The 26069-nt window shown below is 38.4% G+C and overlaps 1 protein-coding gene across 1 annotated transcript in view; it reads left to right on the forward strand.

The window, feature by feature from the left end:
- Positions 1-26069, forward strand: part of NKAIN3 (sodium/potassium transporting ATPase interacting 3) — a 305096-nt gene that overhangs the window by 35468 nt on the left and 243559 nt on the right. The window contains exons 2-3 of the mRNA XM_055546386.1: positions 15734-15871; positions 23396-23476. Of these exons, the coding sequence (XP_055402361.1) occupies positions 15734-15871; positions 23396-23476 (219 nt within the window). The remainder of the gene's footprint in view (positions 1-15733; positions 15872-23395; positions 23477-26069) is intronic.

Consider the following 26069-nt stretch of genomic DNA (forward strand, 5'->3'; position numbering starts at 1 on the left):
ACTTTCACAGCATCATCTTTCAGGATTTGAAAGAGCTCAACTGGAATCCCATTACCTCCACTAGCTTTGTTTGTAGTGATGCTTTCTAAGGCCCACTTGACTTTGCATTCCAGGATGGCTGGCTCTAGGTCAGTGATCACAGCATCATGATTATCTGGGTCATGAAGATCTTTTTTGTATAGTTCTTCTGTGTATTCTTGCCACCTCTTCTTAATATCTTCTGCTTCTGTTAGGCCCATACCATTTCTGTCCTTTATCGAGCCCATCTTTGCATGAAATGTTCCCTTGGTATCTCTAATTTTCTTGAAGAGATCTCTAGTCTTTCCCATTCTGTTGTTTTCCTCTGTTTCTTTGCATTGATCACTGGGGAAGGTTTTCTTATCTCTTCTTGCTATTCTTTGGAACTCTGCATTTAAATGGGTATATCTTTCCTTTTCTCTTTTGCTTTTTGCTTCTCTTCTTTTCACAGCTAATTGTAAGGCCTGCCCAGACAGCCATTTTTCTTTTTTGCATTTCTTTTCCATGGGGATGATCTTGATCCCTGTCTCCTGTACAGTGTCACGAACCTCTGTCCATACTTCATCAGACACTCTATCAGATCTAGTCCCTTAAATCTATTTCTCACTTCCACTGTATAATCATAAGGGATTTGATTTAGGTCATACCTGAGTGGTCTAGTGATTTTCCCTACTTTCTTCAATATAAGTCTGAATTTGGCAATAAGGAGTTCATGGTCTGAGCCACAGTCAGCTCTTGGTCTTGTTTTTGTTGACTGTATAGAGCTTCTCCATCTTTGGCTGCAAAGAATATAATCAATCTGATTTCGGTATTGACCATCTGGTGATGTCTATGTGTAGAGTCTTCTTTTGTGTTGCTGGAAGAGGGTGTTTGCTATGACCAGTGCATTTTCTTGGCAAAACTCTATTAGTCTTTGCCTTGATTCATTCTGTATTCCAAGGCCAAATTTGCCTGTTACTCCAGGTGGTTCTCGACTTCCTACTTTTGCATTCCAGTCCCCTATAATGAACAGGACATCTTTTTTGGGTGTTAGTTCTAAAAGGTCTTGTAGGTCTTCATAGAACCGTTCAACTTCAGCTTCTTCAGTGTTACTCGTTGGGGCATAGACTTGGATTACTATGATATTGAATGGTTTGCCTTGGAAACGAACAGAGATCATTCTGTCATTTTTGAGATTGCATCAAGTACTGCATTTTGGACTCTTTTGTTGACCATGATGGCCACTCCATTTCTTCTGAGGGATTTCTGCCCACAGTAGTAGATATAATGATTATCTTAGTTAAATTCACCCATTCCAGTCCATTTTAGTTCGCTGATTCCTAGAATGTCAACGTTCACTCTTGCCATCTCCTGTTTGAGCACTTCAAATTTGCCTTGATTCATGGACTTAACATTCCAGGTTCCTATGCAGTATTGCTCTTTACAGCATTGGACCTTGCTTCTATCACCAGTCACATCCACAGCTGGGTATTGTTTTTGCTTTGGCTCCATCCCTTCATTCTTTCTGGAGTTATTTCTCCACTGATCTCCAGTAGCATATTGGGCACCTACTGACCTGGGGAGTTCTTCTTTCAGTATCCTATCATTTTGCCTTTTCATACTGTTCATGGGGTTCTCAAGGCAAGAATACTGAAGTGGTTTGCCATTCCCTTCTCCAGTGGACCACATTGTGTCAGACCTCTCCACCATGCCCGCCCATCTTGGATTGCCCCATGGGCATGGCTTAGTTTCATTACAGTCTACAGGGTCGCAAAAAGTCAGACGTGACTGAAGGGACTTTGCATGCATGCATATATAACATTAATTTTTTAAAAGCTCAGTGAGTGGGTTTACCAGATTTAAAAGAGTGGAGAAAAGTAATGAATGGGAAAATAATTTGTGAAGATATTATACAGAAGGCAATTCAGAGAAACAAGAGTTAGAAAATATAGAAGATTAAAGGACAGGAAGATGGAGTGAGAAATTCTATGTTCCTGAATAGAGTTCTGGAAGGGAAAAAAAGAAGAGAGGCAGAATACAAGTGTAACTATTTAGAGAGGATTTTAGCTGAGAATTTTCCAGAACTGATGCAAAACATCACGTCAATCATCACGTTATGGAAGATCAAAATTTACCAAGAAAGATAGATGAAAAGATACAAAAATACATCAGAGTCAATCCTCAAAGCTTCAAGAATGTAGAGAGATTTTTAAATCTATTGGAGAGGTATGGAGGAGACATTGCCTTCAGAGGAAACATGATTAAACAATAGCTCACTTCTAACTAGCACCTTTGGGATCCAACATATTTTCATTATGCAGAAAGTAAAATAAATTTAATGGGAAATGTTTTTAAGTGTTGGAATGAAATAAAGATACTTTCAAGTGAAGAAAAATGGAAAGAGTTTGCCACCACCAGACTCTCAATTTAACAAATTTAAAGTCTATTCTTCTGGGACTTTTCTAGCAGTGCAGTGGTTAAGACTTTACAACCACTGTGGTTAAGACTTCACTTTCTAATGCAGGGGGTGTGGGTTTGATCCCTGGTCAGGAAACTGAGATCACATATGCCCCACCGCCAAAAATCCAGAACATACAACAGAAGCAATATTGTAACAAATTCAATAAAGACATGTAAAATGGTCCACATCAAAAACATCTTTTCAAAAAATATGAATAAATAAAAGTATATTCTTCAGGAAAGAGAAGTATTCCCATACAGAATGTCTGAGAAATGAGGCACAAGAAGCAGGTATATATATGGGTAAATCAGACTTAAATATTGATTAAATAAAATAATAACAATAACAATGTCAAGATATAAAGCTGTATGCAAAAATATTGATTTGGGAAATTATAGTGTTCTAAGATTGTATTGTTTGAGAAAAAGGAACAGATGATTATTAACTTCTACTACTGCTAAGTCACTTCAGTCATGTCCAGCTCTGTGCGACCCCACAGAAGGCAGCCCACCAGGCTCCCCCATCCCTGGGATTCTCCAGGCAAGAATACTGAAGTGGGTCGCCATTTCCTTCTCCAATGCATGAAAGTGAAAGTGAGGTCGCTCAGCCATGTCCAATCCTAGCGACCCCATGGACTGCAGCCTAGCAGGCTCCTTCGTCCATGGGATTTTCCAGGCAAGAGTACTGGAGTGGGTTGCCATTGCCTTCTCCATTATTAACTTCAGACAATGATAATTTATGTATATATGCTAAAAAAGTCTAGGTTGATTATTTGTATAAAAGAAAGCCTTGAAACTAATAAGGGGATAAAATGAAATGGGAAAAAAACTGAAATTTCAAAAGAAGGGATGAAAGTAGAAGTAAAATCCTAGAAATGGTAAGAAACAGAAATACAAAGCAAGGATAATATAAACAAATCCAAATAATATAAACAAATCCAAATATATCATTAATCACAATAAATATAATTGGACAATAAAAGACAAAGATCCTCAGGCTGCACTGAAAATGGTGAGCCGTATGCTTATGTCATGCATTTAATATGAGTTGCTTATGGATGCCATAAAGATAGTCATGGTTTGTAATCCACTTTTCTCATTTCTCTTTTTTTAATTTGCATATGTAGACTGTTTACCTTTAATGTGATTCTTGATATATTAAGGATTAAAATCTAAAATTTTATTTTGTGTTTTCTGTTCATATTATTTTTCATTTTTCTTTTTCTGCCTCCCTGTGGGTTATTTGAACATAGCTGATGAAGGCGATTTCATCAATTAAACCGTAGCTATTGGCTAGTGATAACTGTGAAGAAGAAAACAAAATACAAGTGTACACCAGAAACGCCTCAGTCGTTGTCTAGGGTTTTCACTAGTTCCGTAGTTAGGGACACGGGCCACAGTCAGTGGGTTGCTGCATCTTTCCCAGGATATGAACAGCAATGGGACACTCAGCAGCTGCTACATAGTAAACGGAGAGTGGCAGGAGAAAAACAAAGAGAACTATCAAAAGGAAAATGAACAGCTGAAGTTCACCTGCTTTAACACCATCAACTCATTATCACGTAAAGGTCTGTTGTACATTCTAATTTTCAGGTGAGAATGGCTTCTGTATAGCATAAATACTTAGACATATTCAAGTTTTTCCCCATATTATTTTCTAAAGAAGAACATTTAATTTCCTTCCCAAATGAAATGTATACCTTAAAGGAATTCTTTTAAAAAAGGAATTTTACAGGTGGTCGCCACAACAAATGAAAATGTGAAAAGGCCCTTAGGGAAAGTTTCCACCCATAACCTTCTCTCTGTCTTCTCATGCTGGGTTGCCATTTCAGCCAAACCTCCATGGGAGTCTTAAATGCCCCAGCAGGCACGTTCCCGCCAGCTGTTTGTGGGCTTGTATAAGTCACCCAGCCTATGGGTTCAACTTTAGTGTTCTTGGATCCATTATGGCTCCACTGGAGGGTTGAAATTTAATCTTCAATCACTGTTCTGTAACAAATTGGTACTTTGGGCTTTTGCTAAAATAGTTGCCTTCTTCCTGGCTTGAGCTATCCATGAACTGGAACTGTGTTTTTTAAAGTCAGCTTCAACCTGGCAAAGTTGGAGGAGTTAGGCTGCAGGATAATTTCTGGCAGGGGAAGGATGCTTAGAAGCTTAATCAAATGATGTAATCGTCCTCTTTAGACATCAAGGGATGTCTTCAAACAAATACTGACAGATTATTCCCTCCGGCCTAATTTTTGTGAAATTCTTACCCAGAGCGTCACTGACTCAGTATGAAAAGAGGAAGCAGAGTGCTCATCACCTGGTTTCTTCATGGCATGGTTCGTTTTATGTCTCTATCGGTATCTTCAGGGCTAGCAAAGAAGTATGAAAATGCCTCTCTGGACAAGAACCTGTTGGTAAAATGTAAGAATCTTTTTTTCAAACTGTGTGCTACCAAAAGAGATATTTTTAAAGTTTACTCAATTTTAAGAGCCTCATTTCAGAAAATTAAACCCTACAGTTTGAAACTTTGCATCTTAGTTAAGCTAACTGAGTTCATATGAGAAGTTGTTAATATAATCCCTAATAGTCAATCAGTTCAGTTCAGTCACTCAGTTGTGTCTGACTCTGCGATCCCATGGACTGCAGCATGCCAGGCCTCCCTGTCCATCACCAACTCCCGGAGTTTACTCAAACTCATATACATTGAGTCAGTGATGCCATCCAAACATCTCATCCTCTGTCGTCCCCTTCTCCTCCTGCCTTCAACCTTTCCCAAAATCAGGGTCTTTTCAAATGAGTCAGTTCTTTGTATCCGGTGCCCAAAGGATTGGAGTTTTAGCTTCAACATCAGTCCTTCCAATGAATATTCAGGACTGATTTCTTTTAGGATTGACTAGTTGGATCTCCTTGATGTCCAAGGGACTCTCAAGAGTCTTTTCCAACACCACAGTTCAAAAGCATCAATTTTTCAGTGCTCAGCTTTCTTTATAGTTCAGCTCTCATATCCATACATGACTATACTGGAAAAAACCATAGCTTTGACTAGACGGACCTTTGTTGGCAAAGTAATGCTTCTGCTTTTTAATATGCTGTCTAGATTGGTCATAACTTTTCTTCCAAGGAACAAGCGTCTTTTAATTTCATGGCTTCAGTCAGTATCTGCAGTGATTTAGGAGCCCAAGAAAATAAAGTCTGCCTCTGTTTCCATTGTTTCCCCATCTATTTGACATGAAGTGATGGGACAAGATGCCATGATCTTCGTTTTCTGAATGTTGAGCTTTAAGCCAACTTTTTCACTCTCCTCTTTCACTTTCATCAAGAGGCTCTTTTGTTCTCTACTTTCTGCTATAAGGGTGGTATCATCTGCATATCTGAGGTTATTGATATCTTGATTCCAGCTTGTTCTTCATCCAGCCCAGCGTTTCTCATGATGTACTCTGTATATAAGTTAAATAAGCAGGGTGACAATATACAGCCTTGATGCACTCCTTTTCCTATTTGGAACCAGTCTGTTGTTCCATGTCCAGTTCTAACTGTTGCTTCCTGACCTGTATACGGATTTCTCAAAAGGCAGGTCAGGTGGTCTGGTATTCCCATCTCTTTGAGAATTTTCCACAGTTGATTGTGATCCACACAGTCAAAGGCTTTGGCATGGTCAATAAAGCAGAAGTAGATGTTTTTCTTTAACTCTCTTGCTTTTTTGATGATCCAACAAATGTTGGCAATTTGATCTCTGGTTCCTCTGCCTTTTTTAAATCCAGAACATCTGGAAGTTCACGTTTCACATACTGTTGAAGCCTGGCTTAGAGAATTTTGAGCATTACTTTACTAGGGTACAAGATGAGTGCAACTGTGCGGTAGTTTGCGCATTCTTTGGCATTGCCTTTCTTTGGGATTGAAATGAAAACTGACCTTTTCCAGTCCTGTGGCCACTGCTGAGTTTACCAAATTTGCTGGCATATTGAGTGCAGCACTTTTAGGATTTGCATCACATTAGGATTTGCATCACATTAGGATTTTAGCATCATCTTCTAGGATTTGAAATAGCTCAGGTGGAATCCCATCACCTCCACTAGCTTTGTTCATAGTGATGCTTCCTAAGGCCCACTTGACTTCGCATTCCAGGATGTCTGACTCTAGGTGAGTGATCACAGCATCATGATTTTCTAGGTCATGAAGATCTTTTTTGTATAATTATGTGTATTCTTGCCACCTCTTCTTAATATCTTCTGCTTCTGTTAGGCCCATACCATTTCTGTCCTTTATTGTTCCCATTCTTGCATGAAATGTTCCATTGGCATCTCTAATTTTCTTGAAGAGATTGCTAGTCTTTCTCATTCTATTGTTTTCCTCTATTTCTTTGCATTGATCACTGGGGAAGGTTTTCTTATCTTTCCTTGCTATTCTTTGGAACTCTGCATTTAAATGGGTATATCTTTCCTTTTCTCTTTTGCTTTTTGCTTCTTTTCACAGTTATTTGTAAGGCGTCCTCAGAGAGCCATTTTTCTTTTTTGCATTTCTTTTCCATGAGGATGGTCTTGATTCCTGTCTCCTGTACAATGTCAGGAACCTCTGTCTATACTTCATCAGGCACTCTGTCTATCAGATCTAATCCCTTGAATCGATTTGTCACTTCCACTGTATAAATGTAAGTGATTTGATTTAGGTCATACCTGAATGGTCTAGTGGTTTTCCCTACTTTCTTCAATTTGAGTCTGAATTTGGCAATAAGGAGTTCATGGTCTGAGCCACAGTCAGCTCCTGGTCTTGTTTTTGCTGACTGTATAGAGCTTCTCCATCTTTGGCTGCAGAGAATATAATCAATCTGATTTTGGTATTGACCACCTGGTGATGTCCATGTGTAGTCTTCTCTTATGCTGTTGGAAGAGGGTGTTTGCTATGACCAGTGCATTCTCTTGGCAAAACTCTATTAGTCTTTGACTGGCTTCCTTTTGTACTCCAAGGCCAAATTTGATGGTTACTCCAAGTATCTCTTGACTTCCTACTTTTTCATTCCAGTCCCATATAATGAAAAGGACATCTTTTTTTGGGTGTTAGTTCTAGAGGTCTTGTAGGTCTTCATAGAACCGTTCAACTTCAGCTTCTTCAGCATTACTGGTTGGGGCATAGACTTGGATTACTGTGATATTGAATGGTTTGCCTTGGAAATGAACAGAGATCATTCTGTCATTTTTGAGACTGCATCCAAGTACTGCATTTTGAACTCTTTTGTTGACTATGATGGCTACTCCATTTCTCTTAAGGGATTCTTGCCCACAGTAGTTGATATAATGATTATCTTAGTTAAATTCACCCATTCCAGTCCATTTTATTTTGCTGATTCATAAAATGTCGACATTCACTCTTGCCATCTCCTGTTTGACCACTTCCAATTTGCCTTGATTCATGGACCTAACATTCCAGGTTCCTATGCAATATTATTCTTACAGCATCGGACTTTACTTCCATCACCAATCATATCCATAACTGAGTGTTGTTTTTGCTTTGGCTCCGTCTCTTCAATCTTTCTGAAGTTATTTCTACTCTGATCTCCAGTAGCATATTGGACACATACCTACCTGGGGAATTCATCTCTCTGTGTCCTGATCTTTTTGCCTTTTCATATTGTTCATGGGGTTCTCAAGGCAAGAATACTGAAGTGGTTTGCCATTCCCTTCTCCAGTGGACCACGTTTTGTCAGTCCTCTCCACCATGACCTGTCCATCTTGGGTGGCCCTACATGGCATGGCTCATAGTTTCATTAAGTTAGACAAGGCTAAGTTATTGTTGTGTTTGTGTTAGTCACTCAGTCGTGTCTAACTCTTTGCGACCCCGTGATTGTTGCCAGGAAGGCTCCTCTGTCCATGGGATTTTCCAGGCAAGAAAACTGAAGTGAGTTGCCAAGCCCTCCTCCAGGGGATCTTCCCAACCCAGGGATCAAACTAATGTCTCTTAGGTCTCCCACATTGGCAGGCAGGCAGTTTCTTTACCACTAACGCTACCTGGGAAGCCCCAGAAGGAGCACCACATCATGAAACATCCCACTGCGCTCCCTGTATTATTTCTATCTCTTGTGAGAGAGCTCATTTCAAAATTTAACCTCATTAAACAGTGTATATTTTGTTGCATGATTTCAGAGTATTATGGGAGAAAGGATGTAGGATCAGGGCATAAAGATGCTAGACTGCTTTCTGATGCTTATCAGCTGACCGTTCCAAGAAACTGTTATATGTTTCTTCATATAAGGATAATAATGTTTATCCTATTTTGTTAGCATCAAATTAGATTAATGAATATGGAAAAATGTAAGCTTTAAATACTGTCCCATTCATAGTATTACTATTCTTTCAGGCTTTAGAGCACTGTTTTTCAATTAGGTGGCTTCTTTGCCACACTGAGAAATTGGTGAAATAGTCGTCACTCAACCAGTTGACGTGCTGAGTCAGTGCATGAGATACACTAAAGAATTTTCCCAACTGAATCTGTGGTTCATAAATGCCCTTCACATGAATCTTTCAGCTCATTGGCCTCCATAAATCCATCCATAGGCAGTGCAATATCTGTTCCTTTTTAAACAGGAAACTTGGTATGTTACCCACAGTTTCTTATTTCTTGAAAAAATAGACTTGCAGCACAACACGTGGTTGTTTTCTGATTTCCCAAAAGTGCTTACTTGACCAACTAGTTTATATCTTTCTGATTGAATTGTAAGAGTAGAAAGTGCTCATCAATTTCCTTCAGATACAGGGATTCAAAATATATTGACAGAATTCAGGAAGCCTTTTCAGATGTTCTGGAGACAGTGCCCGAATAAAGCTAATTCAACAAACAAATTTCAACAGACACTTGACATTAAGAAAATACTCTTCCTCTGAGCTCTCATGGTTCCACCTCCCCTAGCTGCAAATGCATTAGTAGACATTCAGGCCACTGCAACTTGATTTTACTTTATTCATTTCACTAAATTATTGGTTTCTGGTTTCACTGGAATAATAGCTCTTGCCCTCTAACTGCTACCAAAAATAATACTAAATCATGCAGAAACTGTGAAGCCCTTAACACAGTTGCTTTCCTCATTGGGTAAACCAAATCATGAACAGGCTGTATCTGAAATTCCTAGGTCCATCACAGTCTGTGCATATCCTAAGCCTTGGTTACCTGTCTATAGGCAAGAGAATCCTCTCCAAAACAGCACCTGCTTTGACGTAGTGGTAAATCTGCAGGTTATTAGGACTTTTTGTGACGCATCTCTATAAGTAGGCTCATATGCTACTGACCTTTCTATTCATTTTTTTTAGAGCCATGAAAAAGTATTCTCAGATTATGGCTTAAAACATAAACTTGTAATTTGGTCTAGGCCAGGTCTATGAACACAGAAGTTTTGAATCATCAATCTTGAGCATGAAAAGTCCATTGAGATTGAGTAGCTATGAGATTCTAGAACAAAGGAAGCAAGGATGATGGTCGTAGAGCTGAGGGCTACACTGACCTTCCAGACAAAAATGAACCTCTTCTACCAAAAGTTATTTGAAATGGTCTGGAGTGTATTAATTTAGCTATGCATACATGCTCAGTCCTGTCTGACTTTTTGCAACTCCATGGACTATAGCCTGTCAGGCTCCTCTGTCCATGAGATTTCTCAGCAAGAATATTAGAGTGGGTTGCCATTTCCTCTTCCAAGGGATCTTCGCAACACGGGGATCAAACCCGCTTCTCTTGCATCTCCTGCATTGGCAGGTGGTCTTTTCACCACTGCGTCACCTGGGAAGCCCCAACTTAGCTAGTAGGAGTGTTAATTAGAGCTTTTGCATTCTCCCTTTTTATGAAAGATGAACTTCCTGAATTCCTAGAGGTTATATAGAAGAGAGTATCAATCATACAATAAGCTTTAATTTTGGTGTTTTAGGAAACCATCCTTTGATCAAATACCTTCCTATAATGCGACTAACATGAGGAACACTGGTTTGATCTATTTTATTGTGTCCGACTCTATTGATCAGGGAAAAGTCCAAGAGAAATGGAAGTTAAAGGGAGCTCACCTTTCTCACTGTGAAGTTCAGCCTCCAAGGATATTCACTTCTTAAGAATGAGCATTCCTACCTAGGTTTTGTTTAGATAGAAGCATATTATGTAGATCCAACTAGGAAATGCCTAGGAAAATATCTGGTCACCTGGAGTTTTTATAGCTCTTTAATTAAGTATAAATAAATTTCCACAATTTATAATAATTATGAGCTATTAAGCAAAACACTGTGTTAAACATAATATGTGGATAAGAAAGTTACTGTATTTTAGAGTGAACTAAGTCAGAAAAAAGCAAGTATCATATATTAACACATGTACATGGAATCTAGAAAGACAGTGTAGATGATCATATTTGTAAACCAGAAATAGAGACACAGAGGTAGAGAACAAATGTATGAATACCAAGAGCTGGGGGCAGGGTGCTGTGGGAGAAATTGGGAGACTGGGATTGACATATATACACTATTGATACTATGTATAAAATAGATAACTAATGGGAACCTACTGTGCAGCCCAGGGAACTCTACTCAATGCTCTGCTGCTGCTGCTGCTGCTGGTAAGTCGCTTCAGTTGTGTCCGACTCTGTGCGACCCCATAGACAGCAGCCCACGAGGCTCCGCCATCTCTGGGATTCTCTAGGCAAGAACATTGGAGTGGGTTGCCATTTCCTTCTCCAATGCATGAAAGTGAGAAGTGAAAGTGAAGTCGCTCAGTCGTGTCCGACTCTTAGCGACCCCGTGGACTGCAGCCCACTGGGCTCCTCCATCCATGGGATTTTCCAGGCAAGAGTACTGGAGTGGGGTGCCATTGCCTTCTGGGGTGACCTAAATGGGAAGGAAATCCAAAAAAGAGGGGATATATGTATATGTAAGGCTGATTCATTTTGCTATAAGCAGAAACTGACACAGCAGTGTAAAGGAACTATACTCAAAAAAAAAAAAAAAGAAAGAAAAATTGCTGTATTTTACATGTGCCCCTGTTTGTCTCTATCTACATTGTCTGGGCATAATAAGGAAATAGGGACCTTTATTGTGTTATTGGGAGTATTGGTGGTTAATTTGAGGTGCAGTTAATGATTCATATGTTTACAGGAAACATTTTCACCTTGGAGCCTGACAGAAGGAAATTCCTGACCTGCAGGAAGAATTTTAAAACATACCCCTTCCCCTTGCCATATACACAATGTTTACATAGAATATTCAGCCCCTTCTCAGTTCTGTTGTACTTTATAGGGTCAAATTACACTTATATTTTCATAATCATAATGAAGACTTATGAGCTTTCTACAATTGGATTCTGAAAGTTACAAGCCAAGTTACATTTTTATTATAATGAGTATGAGATAATTCTCACACCATCCCAAGTATGACGTAGGGTTACATTTCTCTCCTTATAGTTCCGGTGTTGCCATCCAAGGAGAATGTTTCAATGATTTCTTCATCTCTACATTCAAAACCATGCCCAGTTTTAATTTTCTTGGTACTTTTGAACCATACTTCCTTTGCATCACTTATTTGGTCTCCTTGCATTCCTTCCTTCCTTCCATCTTATTCAGATTCTGTCTGCCTTTATTTTTAACTGGTTAGGAATAGATCCATATTTTCTTCCATCACGTTCTTAGAACTTCCAGAGTCTTACGCACTTGACCTGTCCCCTAGAAAAGCTCTTTACGCCACTGCTTCCTGTTCTGTTTTTAAACTGGGGACCGGATAGTTTTGCTTTCCTCTGGATTGTTTGTTCCCTTTCTAGTTCCTTGAATTCTCTATCTTGGTTTAAAACTCAGGTTCTTCCAGGGTCTCATTCATTCTCTTCTTTGCTATGGCATCTCTACAGAGCTGTCCATCCTCTGCTGTCATATGGGCCAGATGCTTCCTCTTGATGCTGCATCACACATTTGATGACTTCCTTCTGCTGTTCTCCTGAGTCAGAACCACTGTTTTCTAAATGCCATGTTCAGTGGTGCAGAGGTAACTATTTAACCATAGGCTCTCATTACAAATAAACAAGACCTTGATTTCTTAGTGCTTCCTGATGTCCATGTTGTGGGTAGCCTATCCTTCTCCAGCAGATCTTCCTTACCCAGGAATCGAACCCAGGGTCTCCTGCATTGCAGGTGGATTTTACTAACTGAGCTGTCAGGGAAGTCCATGTTGCAAATATGCTGGGCAAAGTCACGTTCCGAAAGCAACATCATTGATAGAGGAGTTGGGAAGAGATGTACCTGATCTACCCTCCCCAGCCTGCACCAGCAGCTTCAGCACACTATTGATGAGACCATTATGACAGACATGTTTCTAAAATATATACGTTTGGGAGTTAACAAAGCAACCATGATATCATTTAGTTTTATTCTGTGGCTCTCAGTCATCATTATTAATACCAAGCTCTAAGGCAAAAAGTGCTGTCTCTAAAGATGATGACAGTAAGAGAACATGTGAAAGTCTCAGTTGTGTCTGACTCTGCGACCCCATGGACTGTAGCCTGCCAGGCTCTTCTGTCCCTGGAATTCTCAAGGCAAGAACAGTGAAGTGTGTAGCTGTTTTCCCTTTTCCAGTGTATCTTCCCAAGCCAGAGATCGAACCTGAGGTCTCCTGCATTGCAGGTGGATTCTTTACCATCTGAGCCACCAGGGAAGCCCAAAGAGAATATATTTGCCTCTAAACTAAATGGCTTAATAGCCGAACATGGAAATTAGATAAAATAAATAATACAGAATGCAATGGTATTTTGTTTACCTTTAGAGGACTTTTTGTCTTTGTTAGTTGACTTTTTCAAACACAATACTCAAATCTAATTTTCATGATTTGTATAGTTGTTTTAGCTGTCTCTCACCTGGTTCTTGATATGACCTCCTTATTTGTTTGTTGTTTGTTTATGACCTTTTATTTGTGCTTTGATTTCAAATCACTGTAAATCCATTTTAAGTTACCAGAGAATAAGTATTAATAAGTAGAGAAACAGGGTGTCTTCATAAAGAGTGCAGATTTTCTAATGACTGGTGTTAATTTGGCTTCCCTTTCACTGTGTATTTTCTTTAATATCATAAAAGAGAATGCTATTCATGTGTCTTCTGACAGAAAAGAAAATGGGTTTTTCTGTTTGAAAAGTTCACTTTAAAGGTATTTGTGATGCACGATTGCTTTAAAATCGGGTTGCTTTTCACAATAAATTGCCTGCAGTTGCTCTTTAGGATTTTGCGTTTTTTTTCTGAGCACATCCATCCTGTTTGGATACAAAACCCTACATCTTTACATCACTGATGGGCCAATAAGTAGAATGCTGCATTTTTAGGGGAAGGTTCTTGGAAACTATTTACAGTCAGGAGCAGAAAAGAAAGGGGTTGAAAACTCGGTGCTGCTTCTTACCTTGCTCTGATTATTTTGAATTTTAGCCATTCCTGTACATCCTCCCGTTTGCGAGTTTAAGGGTTGGTGACAAATCACTTGATGATCAGGAAATACCCATGAAATGAATGTGGTTCTGGTGTGGTTGTCTTGAGGTATTTGCTCGTTTCTCTTTCTCCTCCACATCTTACTGAAGGTGAATCTAAACCAAGGTAAATTCAGCTTCCTGGATAGAGGACATTTCTTTATGTCCAAGGAAATTAAAGTTATTCAGGCATACACCTGCCACATAACTAAAAAAAAAAAAAATACCTAGGGTACCATTTTCTTTTCAAACCTGCAGTTTCTAGTGCCGGCAGGATGGTTGATCAATGGGTCGTTTTCTCAGAATTACTATTTTATCAAAGTTAATGTAGAAGAATGCTTCAGATGTATTAAGATCCATGTCCAAACACAGCAGGTGGGATTATAAAATTTCTAGATATAAAGCATAATAAATATTATTTGTACATGATAATGACATTGTTGACATTCCCTGGACTATGTGAAATTCATCTGTTTCATCATAAAGAGTATAAGTGTATACTTTAGTATATTTTCGAATTGCTTAAAAATGTAATTGTATCTAATGCAAATATAATAAACTGTGACATGTTTAAAATTGTCGTTACCCTATAATTTTTATCTGGGTATTTAGAAAAGATTATACCTAATTGAATAGTACTTCCCTGTAGCTCAAATAGAGAAGGAAATGGCAACCCACTCCAGTATTCTTGCCTAAAGAATCCCGTGGACAGAGGAGCCTGATGAGCTGCCGTCCGTAGTGTCGCAGAGAGTCAGACACGACTGAAGCGCCTTAGCATGCGTGCATGCATTGAAGAAGGAAATGGCAACCCACTCCAGTATTCTCGCCTGGAGAATCCCAGGGACAGAGGAGCCTGGTGGGCTGCCATCTATGCGGTCTCAGAGTCGGACATGACTGAAGCGACTTAGCAGCAGCAGTAGCTCAAACGGTAAAGAATCTGCCTCCAATGCAGGAGACCAGAGTTCGATCCCTGGGTTGGGAAGTTCCTCTGGAGAAGAGAATGGCAATCCACTCCAGTATTCTTGCCTGGAGAATTCCATGGACAGAGAAACCTGCTGGGCTACAGTTCATGGGGTCGCAAAGAGTTAGACACGACTGAGCAATGAACACACACACACATACACACACACACACACACATACCTAATTGAACATGAATTTTCATGTAAATATATTATCTCAATAAAACGTCATTCAAAGGAACTATGACACTCCAGTGTTAGATTGGGAACTAAAGTAGATAAATAAGTAAGCTCATTTTGAAAAAGTAGTTATCATCATTAATGTCAATAAGTCAAAAGTAAATAAATACGCTTCATTTTGAAAAAGTGACTAGTCATTATAATCAATGACAATCTAAAGAAAGAAAAAAAAAGATTTGATAATTGAAATGGGGGTAGTTTTTGCTATTTTTGTTTGTTTGTTTTCCCAAATATTAATAGTACTGGCATTGAAGCCTAGAGTTACTGTTCTAAGTATGTTATAACTAAGCCAGTCATTTTACTAAAAATAGTGATAGGTTAATATTAGAAAATATGATATCATAAAAGATTTACTACTATAGCAAAGGATTTCAGGAATATATCTCTAGTGCTCCAGAAAGGCTTAAAATCTATTTATAGTTGAAGTCTTGATATTCAAAGTAATTTTAGTGTATTTTCTGAGAGACATTGAATAAAGCAGTACATGAAATGGGTGTCACAATCTTAGTGATAACAGTGTCCGTAAGTGCAATTGAATTGACTTTGCTGCCTTCTCCAACTGTGAAGCCAACATTAATGTGGTCTGATGGTGCACAGGTTATATACTCATGGACTGTCTTTGCTTTGTTGCAGCTCTCAGCATTAGAGAGGCAGATCTTTGACTTCCTTGGCTTCCAGTGGGCGCCCATTCTTGGCAATTTTCTACATATAATTGTCGTCATATTGGGTTTGTTTGGAACCATTCAGTACAGACCTCGATATATTGTGGTGGTAAGTCTTATTTTTAACTTGTGTTTTCATATAAACACTGTAAAACTGTTAGGAGAAGAAGAGAATTATTTCAGTTGTTCTTTCTGATATAATATGGCTTGGCTGTACTGGCCTTCGTTACTGAATTCTGTGGAGAGATGATTATCTGTGGGGAAGAAGGCTCAGTGAATGTTTACAACGAAAGCAAACAACGTGACTATGAGTGTAAGATGCATAGTGTAACTGAAATCAAGATTCACAAGGAAATTTAAGATGAGTTTCAGTAGAGGATGACCTATGGTCTTGATGTTAGATGATATGTAAGTGTGCATCAACTATCATTTCAATCATGTGTGTCACTAACACTAAAAAGCAAACTTGCCTAGCCATAACTATTTACTAACTGATAAAAAGCAGTTTAGTTTAACTCATGTAATAAATGCATGTGCATTTATTTCATGAAGTGAAGTGAAAGTCGTTCAGTCATGTCTGACTCTTTGCAACCCCATGGACTCACGGAATTCTCCAGGCCAGAATGCTGGAGTGGTAGCCATTCCTGTTTCCAGGGGATCTTCCCAACCCAAGGATCGAACCCAGATTTCCTGCATTGCAGGCAGATTCTTTACCATCTGAGCCACCTTTATTTCATCAGATCAGATCAGATCAGTCGCTCAGTCATGTCCGACTCTTTGCGACCCCATGAATCGCAGCATGCCAGGCCTCCCTGTCCATCACCAACTCCTGAAGTTCACTCAGACTCACGTCCATCAAGTCAGTGATGCCATCCAGCCATCTCATCCTTGTTGTCCCCTTCTCCTCCTGCCCCCAATCCCTCCCAGCATCAGAGTCTTTTCCAATGAGTCAACTCTTCGCATGAGGTGGCCAAAGTACTGGAGTTTCAGCTTTAGCATCATTCCTTCCAAAGAAATCCCAGGACTGATCTCCTTTATTTCATACTTATCCCCTAATTTACAGCATACTATATATTGCTAAACATTTCTCAACTTTGTGAAGATAAATTTGCAACAAACCCATGCTCCAAACTATCACATACATTGTCAGCACACCCTCCATTGCAGGAAAATTTAATAAGGAATATTCTGTGCTCCACATTTGACTGGAAGTGATTTTCAGTAATTAGTTCTCTTTTCTAGAAGGGAATATTTTAAGCTACATGTATGTATAAGTAGGTTATGAGAAATACCAAGCAAATGTAAGGAATTATAATGAGGAGTAACACACTCTAAAATGTTCACTGAACCTGAATAAATATACAGTGTTCAGTAGAATTAGTGAATATTTTCTTGTGATGTGAGTGATTGTGTCACTAGAAGAAAACCAAAAGACTTAGCAGCATGCCATCTTCCTGTTTTGGTTTAATTCAATCACTCCTATCAAAAATAAGAAAGTTATAATTTTTTCTATAAATGCATCAACTCTCTGAGTCTCAAAACTTGCTTTGGGAGTATCTTTCATTGCATCACACAGAGGTGAAGGTAGCCAGCTCACAGCAGACTCTGTGCTTGAACTTGCTACCCCGGGTACAGGAGAGCATTTCTGTCCCTCGGCTGACTGCAAGGGCTAAACAGTTCCTGCTTTATTCTTCTTCCCTGAAAGAGAACCTCTGCAAAGCCACCATATGATCTACTAGAAAGATGTTTCACAGAGTTGGACTTGCAGCATGAAAGACTTTAGTATGCATAATATTAAACTCTTATCGGAGTCTGTGTGTGCTCAGTTGCTCAATTGTGTCTGACTCTTCGTGACCCCATGGACTGTAGCCCACCAGGCTTCTCTGTCCATGGAATTCTCCAGGCAAGAATACTGGAGTGGGTTGCCATTTCCTCCTCCAGGGGATCTTCCTGACCCAGGGATCAAACACGCGTCGCTTGCATCTCCTGCATTGGCAAGTGTGTTCTTTTGCACTAGCGCCACCCGGGAAGCCCCGAGATTCTGCCCTAGAATTATTTAAATCTTTATTATTTCATGGATAATAACTTAATCAAGAAGTTTTACATTACTTTAAAGGCAGAAATGTTAGCTAACTTGATATTTTTTGAATACAGATTAACACTGGAATTAACTGCTAAGCTACTGCTACTGCTAAGTCGCTTCAGTCGTGTCCGACTCTGTGCGACCCCATAGAGGGCAGCTCACTAGGCTCCCCTGTCCCTGGGATTCTCCAGGCAAGAATACTGGAGTGGGTTGCCATTTCCTTCTGCAATGCATGAAAGTGAAAAGTGAAAGGGAAGTCGCTCAGTCATGTCCAACTCTTAGCAACCCCATGGACTGCAGCCTACCAGGCTCCTTCATCCATGGGATTTTCCAGGCAAGAGTACTGGAGTGGGGTGCCATTGCGTTCTCTGAACACTGGAATTAAAAGTAACCCCAAACTTCCTCTAAAAATTTAAAAAAAAAAAAGGAAAGAAAAGAAAGCCAAGTAAGTATGCTACATCCATAAGTTAGTTCTTTGGACTTTTATACAAAGGTCCACATCCAAAGAACTGCAACTTGCTTTCATTTGAATAATTATACAGCAAAATATGGGGCTTCCCAGATGACTCAGTGGGTAAAGAATCTGCCTTCCAATGCAGGAGACACAGGAGACATGGGTTCGATCCCTGGGTGAGAAAAATACCCGGGAGGAAGAAATGGCAATCCACTCCACTATTCTTGCCTAGGAGATCCCATGGACAGAGGTGCCTGGCAGGCTATAGTCCAAAGGGTCACAAAGAGTCAGACATGACTGAACACACATGCACTCTGTTCATAGGGTAATATCCCTACTATGTCATCATAAATCTTCCACCAGAGTTACTGTTTAGAATGGCAATTAAGAGTATTAGGTTCATATTCAAGGGTCTCAGATTTAAATCCCCCTGGACATGAATACTAAACTCTAAAAACTGTTAGAACAATGAGTGAGCAAGAAACAGATCCTTTTTAAAAAATAAGCATAACATATTGTGTATACTACTATATCTAATTGATACACATGTGAATGAATTAATGAATGGTCTTCTTGGTAATTGAGAAACAAGCTAGGGAAGTAAAAAATAATTTATGTTATAGACTAATTGCTAAATGAGAAAAAAAATATACTGGGAGACTTCTAAAGTTCATTTCAATTTAAAAATGCTGAAATATCCTCATAAAACTATGCAATATCCTGGAAGCCACATAGAACAACATTAATGGGTTTTCATCTTTATAGGCACTGTCTAATTAAATTAGGATTTAAAGTATGTGTACTGAACATAAGCAAAGTAGGATAGATAAATAGTTGATAGATTATATAGAGATTATGGGTAAATAGATGGGTAAATAATTATGCAGACTGAATTTTTCTTTACTTTGAGAAGTTACGTCTTCTATACTGCAGGTATATCTATGTGACTGTCTGAGTTTGTAGGCATACTCCATGATGACCAAAAGATATTTGTTAAAAATGGAATGTATCTCTTTTTTTAAAATTCTAGTTTCAATTGCATAAGTAAGTTTGTTGTTGTTCAGTCACTAAATTGTGACCTACTCTTTGCAACCCCATGAACTCTAGCCCACCAGGATCCTCTGTCCATGAGATTTCCAGGCAAGAATACTGGAGTGGGTTGCAATTTCTTTCTCCAGGGGATCTTCTGGGACCAGGGATCAAACCTGTGTCTCCATTAGCAGGCAGAGTCTTTACCACGGAGTCACCAGGGAAGTCCTAAAAAGAAATTAATCCTCGTCAAAAAGATGACAAGGAGGATAGCCAGTATCTTATACCATATGTTGTTCTGATACTTTCTACCTCAGCAAAATTCCTTTGGATCTGTTATTAGTGCCGCTAGAAATCCTTCCTTTTATCCCTATGTACAGATTTGGGTCTCAGGTGCACACTGAGGTATGAAGTTTCTATCTCAAAGCAATCTAAAATTCAACCATACTGATATTCTTTGTTCTCAACAGTCCAATGTATTAGAATAAAGAAACTTACAATATTACTTTTAAAAATCCCAATGTCTATATAATGTATGACACATTAAGAGCAAAATAAGAAATCATTTCAAAAATATAACTGGTTATTAAATACATATGAATGAAGTAAATTTTTGATAAATTGGTGAATTGATCATTTGATAAAATGGAAAATTTGGGGAAGTGTTAACTTGCAAATTAACCGGTAGTCCTTTTCTTAAAATTTTTTCAAATGAAGCTTATCATTTGATGCCTAAGCACTCCAGCTCTTGCCAGAGTGCCTGTCCCAAGTCTCACACTAACTACGTGATCAAATGATTACCTCTCTACCTTGGTCTTAGTGTGATGACTGAATGACTTAATCTATGTAAAGTGCTTAGAAAGGAACCATAGAAAGCAGCTCAGTTAGGAATTTCAGACCTGACAGTTGGAATCTATAGTACTCAGCCTGATCAATTTATCTTTGAATGTTCAGAAGTGACATCAATAGTACAACTTGTGATGTATCAGAATATACTTCCATCATGAAGTTTGTGCCTTGACTTTAAATAGATTTGCCTCAATATTCATTTTCTGTAACTCTGAGTTGATTTACTTTTCTAAAAGAATACTTGGGGTATAGGTTTGCAGTCCTGATAATTAAGAACCATGTGGTTTTGCAGTTAATTTGGTTCATTTTCTTACTTTAGTCCTGCTTTATTTTATGTCCTCCCCTTAACCTTTGTCCCTAGATTTTTCCTCATGACATAGTGGTCTGCACTGCTCTTTTACTCAATTATCTCCATAATTAGACTTATGTAGAATGAAAAATGTCCAATACCAGATGCCATCTTATTAGTAACATCTTTAAAAATTTGTTGTAGTTTTATGACTTTATCAGTTTGCAAAAAGCATACATTGAGGATGTAGGTTAGCTATTTTAAGTTTTCACAAGAATAATTTGTGGGTCAGAAAAGTGCATTTCAATGCATTTGGTGCATTTTTAAGAAAACATCTATGACCCACTCACACTGGAAGACTCTTTAACAGAAAATATCAGCAGATCAACAGTATCTGCAAATACCAAAAGCCTCAATGTATATTTTAACTGATGTTAACTTTTTGGCACATTTTCCAACTCCTCTATAGTTCTAGTGACTTTGGAGCCTTAACTCATTATTATAAATGTATTACTCTTTAAAAATCATAAATGATAAAGATAAAAAATATAAATTGAATTTTAGAAAAAATTTAAAAGCTTCTGATAAGGCTTCTAGTAAGGATATGGCTGTTTTATAGTGTTTAAAATTCATGAGCCTATTATTTGGCAGAGCATAGAAGAAACTAATATTAATAAATTATTTTAATACTTAGTTTAATATTAACAATAAGTTATTTCACCATTTATCATGATTTAACAGTAGAAGGCAATAATTGAATTAGTATGTCTATTTAAGAATTCATAGATTTTTATAAAATCTATGTAAAATGAAATGAGCAACCCATTGTATTTGGTGTATTCATTTTGCTGCTGTGGCAAATTCCTTCCTCATTCAAGCTGTCCTATATGTCAGTTTTCCAGACCTTAGTGTCTTTGTCTGCTTGAGAAAATGACTGGATGCAGAAAGAGAAAAACAAATATCATATATCAATGCAGGTATATGAAATCTAGAAGAATGGTACTGCTGCTGCTGCTAAGTCGCTTCAGTCGTGTCCGACTCTGTGCGACCCCATAGACGGCAGCCCACCAGGCTCCCCCATTCCTGGGATTCTCCAGGCAAGAACACTGGAGTGGGTTGCCATTTCCTTCTCCAATGCATGAAAGTGAAAAGTGAAAGTGAAGTCGCTCAGTCGTGTCTGACTCTTGGCGACCCCATGGACTGCAGCCGAACAGGCTCCTCCATCCATGGGATTTCTCAGGCAAGAGTACTGGAGTGGGTTGCCATTGCTTTCTCCAAGAAGAGTGGTACAGATGAACCTATATACAGGGCAGGAATAAAGATGCAGATGAAGAGAACAGACTTGTGAACACAGCGGGGAAGAAGAGGGTGGGACGAATTGAGAGAGGAGCGTTGACATGTCTGCACTACCATGTGTAAACAGCTGATGTGAAGCTGCTCTATGATGCAGGGAGCTCAGCTCAGTGCTCTGTAATGACCTAGAAGGGTAGGATGGGTGGGAGTGGGAGGGAGGCTAGGGAGGGAGGGGATATATGTATACTTACAGCTGATTCACATTGTTGTACAGCAGAAACCAACACAACATTGTAAAGCAATCATCCTCCGATTAAAAATAAAAAATTAAAAAAAGAAAAAGAAAGTGACTGGATGAATTGAACCCTAAGACCATCTCCTTTGATGACTCTTGATCTGAGGTTACCTTAATTCAGTCTGACTAAGAAGACAATGGCACCCCACTCCAGTACTCTTGCCTGGAAAATCCCATGGACGGAGGAGCCTGGTAGGCTGCAGTCCATGGGGTCGCTAAGAGTCAGACACGACTGAGCGACTTCACTTTCACTTTTCACTTTCATGCGTTGGAGGAAGAAATGGCAACCCACTCCAGTGTTCTTGCCTGGAGAATCCCAGGGACGGCGGGGCCTGGTAGGCTGCCGTCTATGGGGTCGCAGAGTCGGACACGACTGAAGCGACTTAGCAGCAGCAGCAGCAATACTCTTGAGAAAGGCATTTCCTAATACACAATACATTCATAAACCAATTAATCGATAAGGCTGGCATGTTTTGAGAGTTTGGGGATGTAATTGGAAGGTATTTTCCCATTATGGAAATATGTTGCTTATTTGCTCATCCTTAATCCTAGTTATTAATTTCTATGCTTTTAAAAAATATTTTACATGCTCATGTTATAGCCTATCGTTATATGAGGGGCATACATTCCATTCAATAAAATAGTCCAACATTTGAAAGCTGGTTAATTTTACTCCACATATCCATTTTTCCACATGATTCTCATTCAGTGATATGGAAGTGAAGGGTTTTGACTAATATTCCTAAAACCGTGATGATTTAATATTGTAACTAAAAGCTAGCTAGCTGATTAGATGGGCTTCCTTGGTCGCTGAGGTGGTAAAGAATCTGCCTGCAATGAGGGAGACCCAGGTGTGATCCCTGGTTTGGGAAGATCCCCTGGAGGAGGGAACGGCAACCCACTCCAGTATTCTTGCCTGGAGAATCCCATGAACAGATCCTGGTGGGCTACAGTCCATGGGGTCACAAAAAGTTGAACACGACTGACTAGCTGACTAGATAGCCCACAGAAAATTTGCATAATTGTAACCCTTGGAAAAGTTAGTTCTCAGAAAACAGAAATCAAACCAGCACTTGCTTTTCACTTGCATCTGCAAGCCAGCAAAGCACTTTCAAAATAAATCTAGTTTTATTGACATCTACTGAAAGCAGTAGAAACTATTGGATTTTTAATTTCTAGAAATCTTAGGGGACCCCATAAGGAGCACTCTTCTGAGCATGCCCTGTTTCATCCCAGAAGACAGATTTATTGACATTTTTATTATTGACTTATTGAGTATACATTCCTTTCATCTCCACATTTTTCTTCTTTTTCTCTCCCCTCCCCACCCTTTCTTTCCAGTATACAGTATGGACTGCCCTCTGGGTCACCTGGAATGTGTTTATTATCTGCTTCTATTTGGAAGTAGGTGGGCTCTCTAAGGTAAGTTCATGATGGTTTTAAAGTACACTTTTAAAAAGAGTACACTAATAAATAATCTAAGTAACATTACAAATGGAATACTAATATATATATATCTTTACAGTGTACATATATTACAAATGAAATACTAAGTATATATAACTATCTAAATAACATTAAAAATGGAATACTAATATATATGCACATATACAATAACTTAAGCAGCATTACAAATGGAATACTAAGTATATATAGTAATCAGAGCAACATTACAAATGGCATACTAATAAATATGCATATATACAGTAACCTAAGCAGCATTACAAATGGAATACTAAGTATATATAGTAATCAAAACAATGTTACAAATGGAATACTATTCAAAAAAGAGTTTGGATATCATTTAGAAAAGAATGACCTTGGGAGCATGTTAATAACAAATATCATGTATGAAATGAGTTGCCAGTCCAGGTTCGATGCACGATACTGGATGCTTGGGGCTGGTGCACTGGGACGACCCAGAGGGATGGAATGGGGAGGGAGGAGGGAGGAGGGTTCAGGATGGGGAACACATGTATACCTGTGGCGGATTCATTTTGATATTTGGCAAATCTAATACAGTTATGTTAAGTTTAAAAATAAAATAAAATTTAAAAAAAAAAAAAAAAAAAATAACAATGAAACTCCAAAACAATAGCCTTATAATTTATTTTGCTAAGCTGCAGTAGGACTCAGCTTCCAGTATATACTCATGTCCAGTTTTAAAAAGCCTCTCATCCCAGTGACCACAAGCCCCAAATGTTAAGTGAAGAAATGGCTTTAAACATTCTTCTGTTTCAAGTGGGGAAAGGGATTGACCAAAATGTAACAGATATGAATAGCAAGTTGCCATCTTTGCTTGAATATCAATTCTGATAAAAAAGTTTGACAGAGAAGGAAATACTCATTATATTTAAAGGGAGCGTATGTTTACTAACAACTATGTACATCAGTATGTTGACTCCTCTGTGAATCCTGATCAGAGTTGTCTTTATGCATCATGATACAAATGTTATTTCTGTCTGTCTAGAACTCATGTCAGCAAAACACACAATTTTCATTATGACTCTTGCAGAACTATCTTTTGATTACCAACCAAATGGAATAGCACCTTAGGTTAAATTTCTCATTATGTTTCTTAAGTATTTTTCTCATAAACCCGTGCAGTTGTCATTTGAAATCATAGAGAAGAAACTTAACAGTTTAAGTACAAAAAGAATAATCAAGTTTTAACCTATTTTTCTAGGTTTCTTGTTTTCAACTATCTTTGTGCCAACTTATTCTATTGTTGCATAATAATGTCAAATTTTCTTTAAGTAGCATTTGTGGTTTATTTTTTTTAATTTTATTTTATTTTTAAACTTTACATAATAGTATTAGTTTTGCCAAATATCAAAATGAATCCACCACAGGTATACATGTGTTCCCCATCCTGAACCCTCCTCCCTCCCCATACCATCCCTCTGGGTCATCCCAGTGCACCAGCCCCAAGCATCCAGTATCGTGCATCGAACCTGGACTGAGAAACATTTGCCTTGACCAGCACAGAGACTTTTAGAATCCTTAGGCTCCACTGAAGTCCATAGGGTAATAAAGAATTTTTGATGTAGCTAAGAGCAAAGATCCCTGAAGGGTTTTCTCTAGAACCTTCAAAGTTGATTGTTCCACACTATAATAATTTTATAATTAGAACTTGTCATCATTTTCTTACATTGGCAAATGTATTCAGGAACCAGAAATGACATTCCTAAAACTGAATTACATAGAAATGCACCAACATCTACCTTTAGTATTTGTGCTATTAATTGCATTTCACCACTAATTTCTAAGACACACAAAAGGACTTAAATCAGTGCTCAGTTATCATCTGTAACATGCAGATTATAAAGTAATTTAAAAATGCAAATATTGTGAATAAAATAATTGTGAATAATAAGTTAAGCATAGCATTTTTCAACCCATAACATTTTCTGTTTCTTGATTTGAATGGTCAGTTTAAATCATGTTTTTATTTCACTGGATGGAAATCATCTTTTATTTTCTTCTCTGTCAACTGGTTTGGAATAAATTAGACCAGAGGAAATTTGTTCTATGGAATTGGCATCATAGTGTGTTGAAAAAGACTAAATTTCAAATCATAAGCCTTTCATTCAAATCTTGTCTGTAGCACTTATAAACCATGGGCCCTTAGGCAAATTGCTGAATCCTAAAAGTCTCTGTGAAATATAAAAACAGGACCAGCATCACCAATAATGATAGTAATCAGTGTTTTTTTGGTGTTTAGCATTGTTACCAAGTAGAAACTCAGGTAAGCTTCAAATGCGATGTGATTTTTTAAAAAAAATTTTAAATTAAAATGATAGTATCAGTGATTTGTCCCACAAAAGTTGATTTCACTCTACTGCCCAAGATGACCTTTGTGAACTGTTTCTTGTAACTGACTTTCTAACATCGATGTGAATGATGTGAATGTGAATGTCACATGAATTTCAATGTGAATCCTTGAAAAACATCAAGGATTTTTTGCCCCTCATTTCTTTGGGTTCAGAGTTTAAAATGTGGGTATAAGGTCCCA

Source organism: Bubalus kerabau, chromosome 14 (genome assembly GCF_029407905.1).
Source record: "Bubalus kerabau isolate K-KA32 ecotype Philippines breed swamp buffalo chromosome 14, PCC_UOA_SB_1v2, whole genome shotgun sequence".
Lineage (NCBI taxonomy): Eukaryota > Metazoa > Chordata > Mammalia > Artiodactyla > Bovidae > Bubalus > Bubalus kerabau.